The 17,480-nt window shown below is 67.8% G+C and overlaps 2 protein-coding genes across 4 annotated transcripts; one reads left to right on the forward strand and one right to left on the reverse strand.

The window, feature by feature from the left end:
• Positions 1–12,286, forward strand: CSRNP2 (cysteine and serine rich nuclear protein 2). Of its 3 annotated transcripts, XM_048054667.2 has the most exons (6): positions 4,364–5,651; positions 6,219–6,471; positions 6,881–7,140; positions 8,111–8,407; positions 8,684–9,079; positions 9,227–12,286. In XM_048054667.2, the coding sequence occupies exons 1-6, from the start codon at positions 5,622–5,624 to the stop codon at positions 9,560–9,562; spliced, it is 1,572 nt and encodes a 523-aa protein (XP_047910624.2). In that variant the 5' UTR covers positions 4,364–5,621; the 3' UTR covers positions 9,563–12,286. The 3 variants fall into 3 exon arrangements, with proteins under 3 accessions (XP_066841902.1, XP_047910624.2, XP_047910623.2); XM_066985801.1 differs by lacking the exon at positions 4,364–5,651 and adding an exon at positions 1–154 and having other exon boundaries at positions 8,684–12,286; XM_048054666.2 differs by having other exon boundaries at positions 8,684–12,286.
• A 143-nt stretch (positions 12,287–12,429) lies between these two features.
• LETMD1 (LETM1 domain containing 1) lies at positions 12,430–17,190 on the reverse strand. Its single transcript, XM_066985803.1, has 9 exons — positions 16,982–17,190; positions 16,239–16,390; positions 15,995–16,110; positions 15,726–15,808; positions 14,892–15,078; positions 14,680–14,781; positions 13,945–14,097; positions 13,741–13,837; positions 12,430–13,339 (listed from the first exon to the last, which is right to left on the reverse strand). Exons 1-9 carry the CDS (start codon positions 17,173–17,175, stop codon positions 13,269–13,271), a joined length of 1,155 nt encoding a protein of 384 aa, XP_066841904.1. The 5' UTR covers positions 17,176–17,190; the 3' UTR covers positions 12,430–13,268.
• Between the last annotated feature and the right edge of the window lie 290 nt (positions 17,191–17,480).

The following is a 17,480-nucleotide window of genomic DNA, read 5'->3' on the forward strand; positions in this document are numbered from 1 at the left end:
GCGGCCGCAGCCCCAGCGCCGAGCCGCCCCGGGGGCCGCCCCCGCCCCGCCGGCCCCGCCCCGCCGCCGGACCCTGGCCTCGGGGGCCCCCCCCCCCCCCCGGGCCCCCTTCCCCAAGGCCCCGCCGCCGCCGCCGCCTCGCCCCGGGGAGCCGGTGAGTGGGGGGGCGGCAGGCGGTGGACCCTATGGGACTGGGCCTGTGGGGAGGGGGCTGCGGATGGGGGGTGGGGGGGGCTATAGGGGATGGGGGAGGCCTATAGGGGATGGGGGGGTCTGCAGCTGGGGGCCTGTAGGGGATGGGGGGGGGGGCTCTGCAGATGGGGGCCTGCAGGGAATGAGGGGGGGGTCTGCAACTGGAGCCCTATAGGGTTTGGGAGAGGCCTATAGGGGATGGGGAGTCTATAGGGGATGGGGGGGGGGCTCTGTAGCTGGGGGCCTATAGGGGATGGGGGGGTCTATAGGGGATGGGGGGGCTCTGCAGCTGGGGACCTATAGGGATGAGGGGGGCTCTGCAGCTGGGGGCCTGCAGGGGGTGAGGGGGGGTCTGCAGCTGAGGCCCTATAGGGGATGGGGGAGCTATAGGGGACGTGGGGGGCTCTGCAGCCCTTGGCCTCTAGGGGATGGGGGTCCCTTGCAGCTGGGATTGTCCCTTTGCTGTCTGGGGGGTCCGTAAGGGATGTGTGTTTAGGGGGGCTGTAGGGGATGGGGAGGCCCTTATAGCTGGGGGGGCTGTGAGGAGCATAGGGCCTCACACTTATGGAGGACGTGGGGTGGTGCTGGGCACCCCATAGGGTGCGAGGCCGAGGGTGCCCTTGGCACTGGGCTGCAGGGTGGGGGGGTCGTGGCTGTCACCCCTCTGAGAGTTGGGGTGCCAGGGGAGGGGCGGCTGGCCCTGGGCTTTTGGGGAGCCCCCCCAGGAGGGCCCCGAGCGGTGGGGCCGCGGTCATGGGCATGAAGGAGCCGGGATGGGGGCACAGAGGAGACCCTGGGCACGGAGCTGCCAGGGTGGCTTGGGGCTGGGGACAGCTCGGGGGGGTCCTCGGGGACAGCTCGGGGGATCCTCAGTGTTCACTGCGAGCCCCCAGGGAAGGCGCTGACAGCCCCATGGTGGTGTGGGGACAATTCTGGGGGGCTGAGGCAGCCGGCGGCCTCCGCCCAGCCCAGCCCAGCCCCCTCTGCCTCCTGCGGGGGGGACGGGGGCTGCCCAAGGCCTCTCGGTGCCCCGGTGCCCACCGGGTTCCTCCCCAGCCGTTGCTGCGAGGCGGCCCCGGCCCTCCATGGGGTTTTTGGGAGGAGCTGCGAGGGCAGGGCACGGCGTGCTCCTCGCGCTCCTCCTCGCGGCGTGCCGGCCTTCGGCCTCCCTCGGAGCGCCTTGCGGTGCCCTTGGCCTCGAGGTCTTCGGGGCGAGACCTCACGGGGTGGGCCCAGCGTCGGCGGCTCAGTGTGAGCACTGGGCAAGGGCCCCGCGTTGCTTTTCGGGGCCAGCCTTTTCCACCCTGCCCGTCTCACCGCCCCAAGGAGGCCCGGCGGCGGCGTGGGAAGCTCAGCCTGGCCGCGGCGTGCCCGGAGACGCGATTTGGGGCCCTTGCGCTAGGCCGACCTGGGCCCGTCGCTGCTAATTTTGATGCTCGTTGCGTAAGGCGCTGGTGGTGCCGCTGCCGGGGGAGCCGTAGCCCGGATTGATGCGCTGGCTCTGCTCGCAGCGCAGGAGAGGAACCGAACCGTGGTGTGGGGGCGAAGGCGAGGCCGGCCGTTCGCTCCGGCCCCGCTGGTGGCAGGAGCGCTGAGCCCCAAACCGGGGGCTTCCCCAGAGCACAGCGCCCTCCGAAACGGGGACGGCTCGGGGCGCAGCGGGTCCCTAAATCTCTGGGCCGATGACCGAACGCTTTGGGAAGCCTCTGCCGAGTGGTTTGTAAACAAGCGGAGCGGCGACCCCTGAACTCGTCGCGTTTGCAAAGTGGCTGCCCCTTGGGGGACGGGCCCGCCGCGCTGGAGGTGGTTTCGTCTCTCCTCTGTGGATCCCTGCTTCGGCCCTGGGGCGGTGTCTGGACTCGGCGAGGTCCCGGACCCTTGTGCCGGGGTTAATTCTGCGGAGCTCGTCGGGCGTCAGCGCCTTCCGTGCTCGATTAGCCCCCTTGGGGCAGGCGGTGCCGCGCTCTGCCCGCCGAGCCGTGCCCTTTCCCAGGGGCTGGGCCCAAGGCCGAGCCATCCCGGGGGTGCTCCGCAGGGCTTGGGGAGGGAGCCCAGCGCCTCGGCCGCTTTCGGAGGAGCTGCGGAGCGGGGACCAGGGTTTTCTTCTCTTTTTTTTGCTCTCCCTTGGCCGCAAGCAGCCGCTCCGCAGGCTGGGCGCGTTGGGTGCGCGTCCGCGCATCCTGGGGAGCCGTGGAGGGCGTCCACTGTGTGCCACCGCCGAGCTGCGGGGCTGTGCGGCCGGCGTCCGTCTGTCCGAGCCGCCTGTGTCCGTCTGTCCGAGCCCCCGGCGCGCTCTGCAGCTTCCTCCGGGGCCGGCATCGCGCTGCGGCGGCTCTGCGGCGCTGCTGCCGCGTCATCCCCGGCAGCGCCGCTCCTGCTGCAGCACGGCGAGCGCCGGCCGAGCCCCTGCGGGGTGGGTTTCAAGCCGGGGGAGCAGGAGCCCAGCCTGCGGCGGAGACCTTTTCCCTCTGTGAAATCGCTGCCCCTTGTCTCGGGTGGAAGGGAAATCGCCGAAATCCTCTCCCCTGCCAGTTCTGCCTCGCGCTGCAGTGCTGCCTTCGCAGGGGATGCTGAGCTCGGCGCTGCAGCGGAATAAAATGGGCTCCTTGGGGTTGTTTTCCTCCCTCCCTGGCTTTATCCTGCCCGCTGTGCTGCGGCCTTAGACATTAACAGCGGAGGGGCCGAGGTGCTTCTCCTGGGGCGCGGGGAGGCTCGACGGCTGCGCGTTGCCCTCTGCTTGTGCGGGGCTGCTGCCGATGCCCACGTGCGCGCGCCCCCGGTGAGCCCAGTTCAGCCGGGGCCGCTTTTTCCACTGGTGTCGATAAATCGGGGGGGGAGGGGGGGGGGGGTCTCCCCGCTGCTCGCCCCCCTCCGTCCTCTTCCCACAGCCCCCTGCGGGCGTCTCCATCCCTCCCTCCCTCCCTCTTCTCTTCCATCTGCTGAAACAATCGGCCTTTGCTGCCTCGCTGCCGGCCGAGGAGCTGCTCTCCGGCGTGGGATTAGTGGGCAGAGGGTGGACGGACGGACGGACAGGCGGACGGATGGACGCTGGCGTTTCTCCGAGTGGTGCTGGGCTTTGTGCAGGCTCAGCCCCGGCCGCGCTGCGGGGAGCGGGAGGGCTCCTTCCCACACCCATAGATCAGCAAAGGTCATCTTCCTTCCAGGCTGGAATTTGGGGTTATTCCGTGTGGGTTGGGTGTTCGACGCCTCTTGACATCCTAAAACCCGGGAGCCTTCGCAGGCTTTGGCCTCTTGCTCTTTTCAGGCCACTTAACCCAACTCGGCCCCCTCCAAAAACCCAGTGCCGGCGCCGCCGCGCCCGAAGGCGCTGCTCCCGCTCCAGCCTTGCGAGGTGCTGGGCTCGAATTCCTGCTTCGCCCCCCCCAGCCCTGCTGCTTCGGGGGCGTCCGTGGAGGGTGTCCGCAGGCGCAGCCCCCGAGGGTCCCCACGGGCACCGCTCGCTGCCGCTGCCTGGGATAGAACTGCGCACGGACTGCGGGGATTTCTGCGCGGAGAGCGCCTGAGACGTGGCCAACGTCCTCCAGGCTCCTGCCGTGTGCCGCGACGAGCCTGAGCCGTCCCCGGCCGTGGGAGGAACGCTTCCACGGCAGGCGGAGGGAGGAAAACCGAAGCAGGCAGCCAGGAGGATGCAGAGCGGGGCCGGGACTGCCCCAGTGTCACCAAGGAGGTGATGGCAGCCCCAGCCCGAGCACGGCTGCGCGCCAGCAGCTCGGCTTTTTGGCTCCGTCGTTAGTGCCTCGTGGTCACCCCGGCTCGTTAACCAAAAGGGGGTGCTTGCCCTGAGCCCTCAGCTGCTCCCCTGGGCCCTGTGAGCGCCTCTGCCCGCGGTTGCCTCAGATTTTGGGGCCTCGCGGCCGGAGCAGCGCCCCGGAGCATTCGTCGCCCCGCCGCCCTCCTCGCTTGCACAAAGCCCTCCCTGCTCCTGCTCCCAAGGGCAATTCCAGCGACTGTTGACATGGAAAAATTAATATTTTTAGTTTAGCTCCTTTCGGCGTGGTTTAATAGCGGAAAGAAGGGGAATTGGTGTCGTGTGATGGCTTCCCGCGGAGCTCAGCATGGAAACCTCTGGCCGGCGTGCGAGGGAAGTTTCTCCTTTCTCCGTTCCAGTCAAATTTCCTCCTTGAGGCTTTACCTCCTGCCCAAAACCAAAGGAAACCTGCAGGGGACAAGCAACAGGGAGGACGGGGGTGCCACAACGTCCCCCCCGCAACGCCCGGGTCAGGGTCCCGGTCCCCCCCTTGCGGGCTGTGAACGGCTCCGTTACGCATCCGGCGCCTTTGTGCCCCTCGCATCCGTGCCCGGGACGTTTTCACGAGTGCACTTTCTATTTCGGAAGGGTAACTTGAGCCAGCGGACGGACGGAGCCCACATCCCGCTGCGGGCATCGTGTGGGGGCTGCTGCCGCCCCCGTCCCGGGGAAAGGATGGAGAGCTAGGGAGCCACGAGCAGGGAGGGATCGGCGTCAGCGTCCTGGCCCAGCCCCAAGGAAACGAGGAGGCTCGTGGGGTGTTCCTCCTTCATCCACCCCTGCTGGTGTCGGGGATTGCAGGGACAGCAGGAACCTCCCCCTGTGCTCACCAGCGAGCTCCTTCCCGAAAGGAAGCCGATGGGGGGTGCGTGGCCACCAGCTCCAGGGGCAAAGTTGCCCCCGAAAACGGGACACGGGGTTGAGGAAGCGCCAAGGCCAGGGACAGGGGGCCGGTTTGGAAAGGGACACGGTGGCACGAGGGATGTGGTGCTGGTTCCTTGGGGCAGGGGTGCTCGAGCAGCTGTTTTATGCCCTCACTTTACTTTTGGGGCTCGTCCCTGTCCGCGTGCAGGCACAGCGCAGTTAGATCAGCACCACGCTGCTTCCAGAGCTGCTCCTTTCCCCTCTCCCAGCACCACGATTAACCAGAACCAATTCCCCTAAAAAAAAAAAGCTGATTTTAAGCCCACACCACAGCATCCGTGCAGCCTGGGCTCATCCGAGTGGGGGCAAATTGTGCTGCGGGGTGCGGACACTGGTGAGCTCCTCGCGGCTTTCCGCCAGCGCTGTCTTTTTGGGGCAGAAAACGGGCTCCTCCGCAGCACTGAGGGGGCTGGGGGCTCCTCGGGGCGCATCCACGCCTCCGGTGGACGGACGGACAGACAGACGGACGGACGCTGCCGGCAGTCTCCCGCAGCCGTTTGTTCCGTTGCCATGAGAACCGGCGCTGCTGCACAGAGGGACGGGGACGGAGCCGCCCGCGTCCACAGCAGCCTCGGCTCTGCCTTCCCCCCCCCCGGGGGCTCCCCGAAATCCCCCCCTTGCCCAGCGCTTCCAGGCTTCCCAGCGAGATCCGGCGGCTCTGCGTCCTGAGCCCCTCGTGCAGGGCCGGCGGCGGGGGACGATGCGCCGGGAGCAGCTCGGGCTGTAGATTTTGGAGATGCAGAGACCGACGGCCTCCCCAGCAGAGGTGGCTTTGCTCAGTCCCCGGCGCGTCGCTCAGATGCTCCTGGGTGCTACAAACCAGGGGTTTCCCTTTGATGGGGGGTTACGGATCGGTCTGAGTCCGGCTCTCGGCCAGTCTGCGGCTCGTGGGAAGCGCTGCGGTCGTTTAACTGCGAATCAAACGTGTTAAATGCGAATTAAACGTGGGCAGGAGGAGCTCGCCTCTGCTCCTGGGCCCTCCCCAGATCCGGGCTGGGCTCCTCCGGCCCGCGGGTCCCTGCCACCTCCTTGCCAGGCTCCGTCCTGAGGGCTCTGCCTGAAAATCGGCCGTTTTTTAACAGTTCTCGGGGCCTCTGAGCTGGGTCCCGTGGGTCTCGCAGCTCTCCTGGCTGGAGGGGGGAAGCTTTGGGGCACTCTGGGTGTTGCTTTGCTTATCCACAAGCGCTGCCGGGGCGTCGCAGCTCTGCATCCTGAGAGCACGGCAGCAGCAGGGCTGGGGACCGTTACCCTCCCCGGGCTGCGGGTGCTCCGGTGAGGAGCAAGGGGTCGGGCTCGGTCCCTGGGTGCTGACTTTCTTTCCCCGTGCCCGCAGGTCCACGGCAAGCCTGCCGGCAGCTGGGGCTGGTGCCGGGGAGCCGGTGGCAGGTCCCCCCCCGCCCGCTGCGCGCCCGCTCTCCATGCGAGCCGCGGCCAAATGGATGCGATCGCGAGCGGCGGCCTCAAGAGGAAGTTCGAGGATGCGGACGTGGGCTCCCCGGCCTCCAACTCGGATGATGAAATCTCCAACAGCGACAGCGCCGACAGCTGCGACAGCGTCAACCCCTCCAGCTCCACCGGCTTCATACGTGAGTGGCCGGGGACGGGGACGGGGACGGTCCCTGGCGGTGCCGCTGTGCCACCTCGGCTCTCCCCACGCTCATCCCTTGCCAACTGGGAGATGGCGAGTGTCCGTCCCCGAGCCTTTATTCCTCCCGCTCCTTTTCCAGCCCCTACCAAAACGTTTGGGTGTCTGAACGGGGTGAGGGCATTGCGAGGGGACCCGAATTAATGGGATTTGTCTACGTGGCAGCAGCAGCCCGGGTGGGCGCAGCCAAGTCTCCGCGAGCCAGCCCAGGGCTGCTGGCACGAGCGAGGCGCCCTCCACACAGCGGGGGGCGCGGAGACGCCGCTCTCCGGGGGTGGGAGGCCGCCGCGGGGCCGCCGAGCGGGCTTTCTTTCTGCTCCAACCCCCCCTTGGGCTCGCCCTCCCCGCAGCCACCTCCATCCTGAAGAGGCAGAAGCAGCTGCGCAGGAAGAATGTGCGCTTCGACCAGGTGACGGTGTACTACTTCGCCCGGCGCCAGGGCTTCACCAGCGTGCCCAGCCAGGGCGGCAGCTCCCTGGGCATGGCGCAGCGCCACAACTCGGTGCGGCGCTACACGCTCTGCGAGTTCGCGCAGGAGCAGGAGGTGAACCACCGGGAGATCCTGCGGGAGCACCTCAAGGAGGAGAAGCTCCACGCCAAGAAAATGAAGGTACGGCCGGGAGCTGCCCCCGGGCTTCGGCAAAGGGAGCGCATGGGGAGGGGGGGATCCGGGCTGCTGTTCCGTGCGGATTTGGGATAGTTTAGCTCTGTTCTGTGCCTTTTTTTTTATTTTTTTGCTTCCTCTTCTCTCCTGTTACCTCTTCTTTCTGTTGCTGCTGCTCTTACTGCCCGGTTGCTCCGTCGCTCCCCCCTTCCCTCCTGGAGAGCCCGAACAAACCTCTCTGGGTCTGTGCCAGTGGAAATTCCAGTCTGGGAGGCGGCCGTGCCCAGGGAGGATCCAGGTCCGGGTGGCTCTGCCTGCTCCCCAACCCGTCCCCAATTACAGGCGCAGGGTGCGCACCCTTGGGCGTTGCCTCGGGGCTGGGCTTCGTTAGCGCGGATGCTGTCAGCGAAGCCAGCCTTTAATCAGGCTGCTGCTGCCATGACAACGCGCTTGGCAGAGGGACGCAGGCCCAGCCGGCCGCCTCGGGTTTTACCATTTTTTTCTTAGCACGGGCTTTTCCGCCGGCTCTGTGCGCTGCTGGTGGAGCCACGGGGGCCGGAGGGGCTGGCGACGGCCCCTGGGTCCGGCTGCATCTCCCCAGGGAGCAGCGGGGCCGCGCGTCCTCAGTGCCAGGGTTTGGGGGCCGAGAACAGGACGGACCCCGGCAGGGAGGCGAAGTTTCATCCCCAAACCCTCCTCTCCCAGGGCCCGGGTATTTTTAGGAAGCGGCGACCTCCTTTTGTCATGCTCCTTGCGGGGAGGAGGGAAGGCGGCGGAGCCTCTGCTCTAAACTCCTTCATATTTTTTTTCCTGTAAACCGCTGTATGGGACCAGGGGGCTGGGGATGGGCACGGGCTCGATCCTTCCCACTGGCTCTGCCCCGAGGTGCGCAGTCGGGGTCGGCGCTGCCCCCCAGGGGACCCGCAGCCCCCCCAGCATCGCTGCGGGGTCTCAGCGCTGTCCCCCCGCCCCACAGCTCACCAAGAACGGCACGGTGGAGTCCGAGGAGGCGGAGGGGCTGACGCTGGAGGACGTCTCAGACGACGACATCGACGTGGAGAACGTGGAGGTGGACGACTACTTCTTCCTGCAGCCCCTGCCCACCAAGCGGCGCCGGGCACTGCTCCGCGCCTCCGGCGTGCACCGCATCGACGCCGAGGAGAAGCAGGAGCTGCGGGCCATCCGCCTGTCACGGGAGGAGTGCGGCTGCGACTGCCGCCTCTACTGCGACCCCGAGGCCTGCGCCTGCAGCCAGGCGGGCATCAAATGCCAGGTGAGTCGGGGTGGGAGCTGCCAGCGCCCAGCCTTCGGCCTGCCCGCGGCACCGGGCCCTCCGTGAGACGTGGAGGGCTGAGAAGGGACTGGAGGAGGCGGGCGCGCAGCCCCGGCCTTGTTTTGGGGATCCTTTGCAGGGAAAACCCTCCCAGGGGTCGAGCCCCTGTTGTGGGATGGCGTTTGGGCGCTGGTGGGGCTGGTTCAGGAGGCAGAAATCGCCGTCACGCGTGCTCCCGGCGCCGCCGTCCTCAGCTGCGGCGTCTCCCTCTCGCAGGTGGACCGCATGTCCTTCCCCTGCGGCTGCTCGCGGGACGGCTGCGGGAACATGGCCGGCCGCATCGAATTCAACCCCATCCGGGTGCGGACTCACTACCTCCACACCATCATGAAGCTGGAGCTGGAGAACAAGCGCCAGGGAGCTCGGCCTGCCGAGGAGGAGGCGGCGGCGGCGGCGGCAGCAGCACAGGGCTCCGGCAGCGCCTGGCCGGGGACGCAGCCGCCGGAGACGCAGGACTTCCAGGAGTTCATGGCGGAGAACGAGACGGCCGTCATGCACCTGCAGACGGCGGAGGAGCTGGAGAGGCTGAAGGCCGAGGAAGACTCAAGCAGCAGCTCCGGTGTGGAGAGCTTGGGTGTCTGCATCCTGGAGGAGCCCCTGGCCGTGCCGGAGGTATTGTGCCCCGGCCTCGCCGCCCCCATCCTCATCCAAGCCCAGCTGCCACCGGGTTCCTCCGTCCTCTGCTTTGCCGACGGCACCGAGCAGGCGGCGGCGGGCAACCAGCCCTACCTGAACGGTGGCCCGGTGGTCTACTACCAGGTGGAGCAGCGCTCCGTGCTGGGCACCAAGGGCGAGAGCGGCCCCGAGGAGCTGGAGGTGCCCCCGACGTACCCAAGCGAGAAGGACCTGAGCGTCATCTCCGTCCCCGTGGCGTCGCTGGTGACTTGCGGCCGAGCCGCTGCTGCTCCGAGCAAGGGAGAAGCGGCAAAAGCCCCGGCTCCGGAGGCTGCAGCTGCTGGTGAGGGCTGCCGTGCGGCACCCGCCGCTCCCTCCTGCACAAACTCTCCGTCCCCTGCACCGGAGCAAGCCCTGGAGCGAGCGCGGGAGCTGCCCGACGCCGAGGAGCGCGCGCTGGGAGCTGCCCTGCCCGTCTGAGCGGCCGCGGGCACCCCTTCCTCTATTTATTAACAATTATTTTACAGACCAGCAGCAGCCACGCGAGGTTATTTAATTGCGGGGGGGTGGGAGGGGAGCGGGGCTGCTTTGTACAGGTGATTTTAAACGAGCCCAGGCGGGTGCTGCTCGGAGGCGGCTCCTTGTGCTTGGCGCTGGGCGCGCTCCCTGGGACCACGCCGCGTGGCCGCGTCTCGGAGCAGTAGACTCGAGGCCTCCGTGCTCGGCTGCTTTCAGGTGGCCGCGGCCCCGCTGCTCGCCCTCCTCTCACCGCCAGCCCAGCAGGGACGGTTTCGGGGCTCGGCCACCATCCGCGGCCGCTCGGTTGCCGTCCGCATGCGAACGCAGCCTCCTGCTTCTCCCTGTCCTCCGCCTCTGCAGCTGCCCTGCTGCAGCGCCCGCCTGGGCACCTTCTCCCCTTGTCTTTTAAACAGAAGACAACCTTTTTAGTTTTGTTTTTTTTTTTTTTTAATGTGTTGAATGTTTACCGGGCTGTGCCGCAGCCTCGCATCTCTCCGGGTGCTGCACCAGCCCCTCCTGTCCGGCACTGCCCCGTCGCACCCGGGCAGACCTCGGGCGGGCAGGGACAGAGCGGTGAAGACCCCGCGCTGCTGGGAGAGGTCCCTAACCTCCCTTTAGCTGCACAACAGGGGGAGAAGACGGCCCACAAACTCTCCTGGAAGGTTTTTTTGCTCATCACCTCATTGCTTTTAATGACACCCGGCTCCGTGCCGCGGAGGCAGTGAGAGCCCTGGGAGGAGAGTCCCCGTCCGTCCGTCCGTCCGTCCATCCGCCCCCACCAGCCTGCAGGAGGGGCAGAAGCGAGCGTGTCCGCTTTGCCCCCTTGCCAGGCGGTGAAAGCACTTTGCAGCCCCCCTGGGGGTTTGTTCCCCAGCGCTGCTCCTTCGAGCTCCTCACACCAACCCCGCAGGGCCGAGGGGAGTTTGGCAGGACCCAGCGAGCAGCAGAGCTCCCCTGCCCTTCTGCAGCGGTTTCCATCTCCCCCCCCCCCGTGGGACAACGCCATCCGAGCTGGGGACGGGAGCTCTGCGCTGCTCCAGCCCCAGCCACACCTCGAGCACCCCCTGCCCGAGGGCGCAGACGGACTGCAGCTGAGCAAACCTCGCAGGGAGACCGCAGCGAGGGGAAGGAGAGGGGCACACGGAACCCCCCCAGGAGTCCCCGACTGCCGTGCCGGAGCGGAGGAGAAGGTGCCGAGCTCCGAAGCTGTTCCTGAAGCCTTTCCCCGCTGCCCACAAGCTTCCTCCTGCCGCCGGAGGATGGAAACCCAATACAGCCCCGGGCTGCCGCCACCCTCTCATTTCCTTTGCGAACGCTGCTGCTGGCAGGAGCCCCCCCACTCCAAAGGGACGTTTGTGCCCCCCCCCCCCCAGCCCTGGGGAGCGGAGAGAGCGGACTGGGACAAACTGTGTTCTGCACAAGTGCTTTAATTGTTCGGGCTTCGTTTTGTTTCACGGCTCTTCTCCTGCTTCTGCTTGGTGACCGCTTGCTGGGGTCGGGGGGGGTTGGGATGCCTTTGAGCCGCTCCCACCCGCGCCGGTGGCAGGCTGGGACCTTTTGGTGCCCCTCCGAGCGGCCGCAGCGGGGCCTCGGGTGGCACACAGCAGCTCCGCGGGCGGCTTCGTGTGCCCAGGGCCGTCCCCCCATTCTCCGCAGGCTCGCACAGAGCCCGGGGGGGTGCAGCTTGGGGGGGGGGGGGGGACAGACCCCAGTGACTGGGGGGGGCTCTGGCTTTGGGGCTCGGTGCCTCCTGCCCCAGCGCGCTCCCTCCTGCCTTACTGGCACGGCCGGGACCCAAGGGCTACGTCCCCGCTCGGGCTGTGGGAGGAACGACGCCTTACCCAGGGCCGTGCCCCCCCCCCGCCCTCCGTCCTGGGGGGCTGCCGTGCCCCCGCTGTGCCGGCCCCGTTCCCCAGCCAGCGAGGGCACGGGGCAGGCAGCCTCCTGTGCAAAACTCTGCGCTGCCAAGCCAGAGCAAACGGTGACACTTGAATAGGATTAAATCTTTGGAGATTTTTTTTTTTTGGGGGGGGGGGGGGGGGTGGGGGGGTGTTTTCTTGGTTTTTCCTTTCGTTTAAATGACTTCAGCGCTCCCCAGCTCGGACACTGCAGCCACAACTGAAGCCGGGTCAGGCAGCGAGGCCGGGCTGCGCGCGGGACCCGAGGGCAGGACGCCCGCCGGGCTGGGCTGGGCGCGCTCACACTAAGCAAAGAACTAATAGGATTTATTCTATTTTTACAAAGATAACTATGCTGTTAATAGTGCAATGGAAGTGCATTTCTGCCTTTTTCGTTCGTTTTCGACACTCACTGACACTAACGCTGGCACCACGCCGGCTCTTACTGACCCATCAGCTGCGTGACGAACCCGTCAGCCCCCACTGGTGCTACTGGGCTGCTCGGGAGCGGTGCCACCGGCACACGGCCCCAGCCTGCCCCCCCCCTGGCCCCAGCCCAGCTCCTCCTATTTAAATCCTGACCCTGCTCCTCCTAACTCGCCCCCATCTCTCACACACTGTACGCAGGTGGCATTTTTTTTCTTTCCGGTTCCAGTGTGAATCCAACGCTTGTCAGGTCCTCCGCATTTTTTATTTTTTTTTTTGGCCTTTTACGTTCTTTCCATGGTGATAATGCTGTATTTAAAGAGAATATTTAAGTGTAAAAATAAAGAAATGCTCAAACTTGCACCGGGAGTCGCTTTGGCCTTAAAGGGCGTTAAAAGCAGGCTGTTTTTGCTCGGGGCAAAAACAGAGCTGGGGCAGCAGGAAGCTTCCATGGGGAAAGGCGAGCAGGCACCGGGACAGAGGCAGCTGTTTTAGAGCCAGGCGAGCGGTTCGCTTGCTTTTGTCTTTAATAAAACACGTAAAGCAGGTTGAAATTCACTCCAGAGTCTCTCATGCACAGACCGCGCTAGGACAGAGGTGGTGAGAGGCTGGGTTTAGTCCCTCGGGGACACGGGGGGAGCACGCCGCAGGCTGCTGCCGGCCTCTTGCCCCCAAATCCTTTCCCGAGGAGCCCAAAGCGCGGGGCAGAACCCGAGCGGGGCAGGGCGCTGCCGGTGTTGAGCGCTGCCGGAGGCCGTGTCCTCGCCGCCGGTGCAGCTCGGTCCTTCCCAGCGCCGTCCGTGGCCGCAGCGGTTCGGTGCAGGGCAGGGGCTGACCCCCAGCCCTGGGAACAAAACACAGGGACCCCCCCCCCCCCCGGGCAGGTCCCGGGGGAGCCGGGGGCTGGCCCTCGCCCCCCTTCAGGAGCTGTTTGCATTAAGACTTCAGTAAACGACCCCAGGATCCCCTCCGCACCAGGGAAGAGGGCAGCAGGACCCAAGCTGAGCACAACCCACTACGAGGAGGCACTACGGGAAGCTCCTGGAGGCAGGGGGGGGACGCCTGTTCCCCCCCCCCATCCGTAAAGTGATGCAGGTCAGGAGGTGAAACGGAGCCGTGAGGGGCAGCGGGGACAGCGCGGAGGGACGGGGACCCCCCTTCACCTGCGTGGCTGCACCTCGGGGTGCGGCGATGGCTGGAGGGCGCGCGGGGCTCCGCTGGTCGGCTCCAGGCTCTGCCCAGCACCGCCGAAACTCTGCCCGAGGTGCCAGGGCCGTGGGGGGGGAGCGCAAGCCCCCCCGCGATGCCGCAGGCAAGGGGTCGCAGCCGGGGCCCCCCCACGCTCACTCCTTGGCCCCGAGGTAGTTGAGGGACAGCAGCACCATGCTGTTGGCCAGCAGGGACACCTCGGACACTGCACCACAAGGGCAGGGGGTGAGCGGCAGGGAGCAGAGGCTGCAAACCAAACCGCTCCCGGCGTGTTCATCCCCTCCCCGGGGGGTTGGGGGGCTCCCTGTCCCCTCCCCGGGGGGCTGGGGAGCTCCCCAGGAGCTTTTTGCTCTGTTCCCTGTCCTTTATTTCCCTCCCGTTCCCATTTTCGCTTCCCCCAGGCCTGCTGCAGGGCTCGGGCCTGCCGCCACGAGGGCCCCTCAGCCCCCACCCGTGTCCTCCTCTCAGGGGGCACACAGCCCGCGTCCCACTCCCCAGGTGCTGCGCCCTGAGCCTTTTCCCAGCCAAACTCCAGCGAAATCTCCCCAAAACGCGTTTCCCCCCCCCGACCCCAGCAGGCAGGAGCTGCCGCTCGGCCACCCTCACCTTGCAGCTTGCAGGAGAGCCGCAGCCACTGCTCCAGCCACGCTCTGCACTCAGCCATGCCGAGGTGCGTCGAGTTCAAGCCCCGGAGGTAGCAAGCCTGCACGGGGGGGGGGGGAAGAAAAATATGGGGGGGGCAGCAACGGGCCCCGGGGTCACACAGGGGAGCGCCCTGGGACCCCTCCTCAGCACCGGAGCCTCCCTCACCGCTCTCAGCTCCTCCTCGGACAGCTGGCCCAAGCCCAGGCGCAGCAGGGCCCGGTCCAGGTGCCGGATCTCCAGGACGTGGCTGCGCAGGCGGTGCCTCAGGAAGAAGGCCGGCAGGCGGGGGGTGAGGAACAGGACGTGGCTCAGGGCCCTCTGGAGCAGAGAACAAGGCACGCACCCCGTGAGCCCACGCAAGCGCGGAGCGGGACGGCTCGGGCACAACCTGAGCCACCCAACGGCAGCTGCATAGTCACAGCACGGAGAAACGCTGGGCAGGTCGCTGTTCCGAACGCTTCTCCGAGCTCTGTTGCCTCCCTGCTCCAAAATAAGGTGGAAGCTCGAGAAACACGGGATGAGCAGTGCGGGAGCAGTAAAACAAAATCACGAGTTCCCAAAACATAAGAAAGGAGAAGGAAAAAAAAAAAGGGGAAAAAGGAGAAATTAAAGGGTTGGAGAAAAAAACCTGTGCATACACGGTACAGAGGAGCATCGAGTAGGCTGTGAACCTGAAGCACTCAGCCAGTGAGGAAACAGGGGAGGCGATCAGGTGTCGGGTAGTAGGGAATAAAAGGTTAGGATTCGTTTGCTAAAATGTTCCCCTAATTGGCAGGACGCCCGCCACTGCCATCGTGAATAAAACACCTTCCCAGAAGGTCCCGTCTGGAGAAAATGAGGTTTTTCTCACAGCACACCCCAAAACAGCGCAGCCGCGGGGAGGAGGAGAGCGGCACTCACCACGTGGGAGACACGCAGCTTGCTCAGGGCCAGGGGGGGCCCCGAAAAGAGGCTTCTGACGGCGTACAGCTCGGCTGCGTGCGGCTGGGACCCGCGCTGCACCTGCAAGAGCCCTGGCGCTCGTCACCGACGCCTCCCAGGGGCGCTGGGCACCGCTGAGCCCCCTGGGGAGCCGCTCAGCCCCCGGGGGGGAGCCGCAACCCCCCGCCCACCTTGGCGCAGAGCTCCTGCAGCTGGGTTTGGAGCTGGGGCTGGGGCAGGGAGCGCGCCGCCAGGGCCAAGCTCTCCAGCACCTCCGCGTACGCCGCGCTGCGGATGGCGTGGTAGGCGTCCAGGAACTCCACCTGCTGGCTGGGCGTCCAGAAGTAGCGGATGAGGAGCTGCCGCGGGAAGAAATACCTGGGGGAGAAGAGGGGGGGGCTCAGGAGGGGCTGACTCACGCACGCACCAGCCGGGCACGGCCTCGCTCGCTGCACGGAGGCAGAAGCAGCGTCCTGCGGCGGGGCAGCTCCTCTCCCTGCGGGATCTGCTCCTCCCAAGGCCGCGGCGAGCTCCTGCCCTTCGGGGGGGGGGCGGCACGCTCCTGCGGGGCGGCTGCGTTCCCAGCAGGGCATTCCCAGCTGCGCCGATGGTCGTGGAGCTCGGCACGACGCAGAGAGCCCCGCGGGGAATCTCACCGGCTCGCGGGGCACGACAGCCAGGATTTAGAAAGGCAGGGGAAGCCCGAGCCAGGGGAGCTGGCAGGGAGAGGAGCGCTCCCAGGGGACAGCTGGGGGTGGCAGCGACGTGCCAGGGATGTTTGTGCCCCGCCGAGCTGGGGAGAAGCACGGACCTGGCCGGGTCCCGGGCACGCGGCGGGCGGAATTGCGAAAGCGAAATGCCGGCCGGGTTCCCCGAGCTGCAGGTGCCTCGGAGCGAGGAGCGCCCTGCCTATATTTGTCGCTCCAAAAAGCGATTCCACGAAACCCAAGACGCCAGCGCCAGCCGGGAGAGGAGCCCGCAGCCCCCCCTGAGGCGGGCGCTGGTCGGGGACTGGGGGCACTCACATCAGGACGATGACCAAGAAGTTGGCGAAGGGCGGGATGGCGAGCACGCCCACGGGGATGGCCTTGATCACGTCCCTGCGGAACTGCGGCGGAAACCGAAGCGGGAATTTATTTTCAGCAGAAAACCAAACAGCCAGGGGGCAAAACCCCCACAGCTCCCCCAAAAGCAGCGTCCTGGCCCCGAGCACGGCTCCCGGGCCCCGACTTGGGGCAGGAATCGCTCATGTCCCCCCCCCTGAAAACAGCCCCGCTCCCCCCCGCAGCCGCACCTGCCGCAGCCTCTCCATCTCGCGGTAGGGCAGCTGCTGAGCGCTCAGCCTCTGCCGGGCCATTTTCTGCCTGATTTTCCTGATCTCCTTCACCTCCACCACGAGCGACCGGATCCCTGCGGCGGCGGGAACGGCGCTGAGGCTCCCCCGGGAAGCCGAACGCGCCGGGCGGGCTCCGGCCCGGCCCCGCGGGAAGGGAGGGGGGTAGGAGGGGGGGGTCTCACCGCCGCCACCGTGCCCCCACCTCCGGTGAAGGTGGCGTAGAGCGCGTAGAAGCGGGGGAAGCAGCGCTGCAGGAACCGCTCGTAGTGCCCGTTGAGCCGCTTCACGCCCTGCACGAGGGCGGCGAGGGCGCCCCGGGAACCGGCCTTGGCGGAGCAGCCGCGCGCCGGGATCCTGCGGCGGGGGGTGGCCGGGGGGGGGGGGGGCGGTGAGGAGCTCGCTCGGTCCCGGGCCGCTGCCCCCCCCGCCCCCGAAGCTCCCCCGGGGGGGGATGAGGCCCCGGGAGCCTCCGTGGCAGGGCAGGGCTGGGGGGCACAGCCGGGTCCGGGGGGGAGCTGAGGGCACCGGGGGGGTGCTGGGGACCACGGCCGGTAATCGGCGGGTGGTGAGGGGTTCGGGGGTGGTACCGGAGGGGGAGGGGGGGGGGGACGCGGGACACCGCGGCCGGTACCCGGGGGGGTGCAGGGCCTGTACCGGGGGTCTCACGGCCGGTACCGGGAGCTGGGGGGGGGACACGGGACACCACGGCCGGTACCGGGGGGAGGGGTTGAGGGTCCTGGGGTGGTAGTGGGGGTCTCACAACCGGTACCGAGTGGTCCACGGCCAGCACCGGGGGCTGGGGGGGGACGCGGGACACCACGGACAGCACCCAGGGGAGGCACAGGGGGTCCCCCGGATGGCACCGGGGAGGGGGAGGGGTCCCAGGGCCGGTTCCCAGGGGAGGCACCGGGGGATCTAGGGCCGGTACCGGGGGTCCCGGCTCACCTCAGCGCCCCCCGTGCGGGCCGCGGCCCCAGGAGGCCCCAGGCGGGGCCGGGCCCGGGGCCGAGCCGCCAAAGTGCGCCGCGAGCCCCCGCCCGGCACAGCGCCATCTTGGCGGGCGCCCACGTGACGGGGCGGGAGGCGGTGCGCGGGCGGTCACGTGAACGCCGCCGGAAGTGGCCGCTGGGGGCCGCCATCTTGGGGGCTCCCCGGTGCGGGGAAGGCCCCGGGAGGAGGGGGGGGGACCGCGAGGGGGGAGCCCCGCTGCCGGGGGGGGACGGGGCGGGCTCGGGGCTCTTCTCTGCGTCTCGGGACCCCCTAGCGAGGCACGGAGCACCGGGCAGAGCCGCTTCGTGGGCCTACCCCTGCTGCCCGCCCCCCCGGGACACTGCTGCTGCTCGGCACCGAGCCCCGGTGGCACCGGCCCCCGCTGTCCGTCCATCCTCTGCACCAAGGCCTCCAGCCTGGCGGCCTTCGTTGGGCCCCGTTGGACCTTACAAGC

Source organism: Anser cygnoides, chromosome 32 (genome assembly GCF_040182565.1).
Source record: "Anser cygnoides isolate HZ-2024a breed goose chromosome 32, Taihu_goose_T2T_genome, whole genome shotgun sequence".
Lineage (NCBI taxonomy): Eukaryota > Metazoa > Chordata > Aves > Anseriformes > Anatidae > Anser > Anser cygnoides.

Excerpts from the sequence above, each read along its gene's own strand:
- LETMD1 (XM_066985803.1), bottom strand. The coding sequence starts at position 17,175 with ATGGCGGCCCCCAGCGGCCACTTCCGGCGGCGTTCACGTGACCGCCCG. Across the intron at positions 16,111-16,238 it reads CTACGCCACCTTCACCGGAG|GGATCCGGTCGCTCGTGGTG; the intron begins GTGGGGGCACGG and ends CCGCCGCCGCAG. Across the intron at positions 15,079-15,725 it reads TTCTTGGTCATCGTCCTGAT|GTATTTCTTCCCGCGGCAGC; the intron begins GTGAGTGCCCCC and ends CTTCTCCCCCAG.
- CSRNP2 (XM_048054666.2), top strand. The coding sequence starts at position 5,622 with ATGCAGAGACCGACGGCCTCCCCAGCAGAG. Across the intron at positions 7,141-8,110 it reads TCCACGCCAAGAAAATGAAG|CTCACCAAGAACGGCACGGT; the intron begins GTACGGCCGGGA and ends CCCGCCCCACAG. Across the intron at positions 8,408-8,683 it reads AGGCGGGCATCAAATGCCAG|GTGGACCGCATGTCCTTCCC; the intron begins GTGAGTCGGGGT and ends TCCCTCTCGCAG.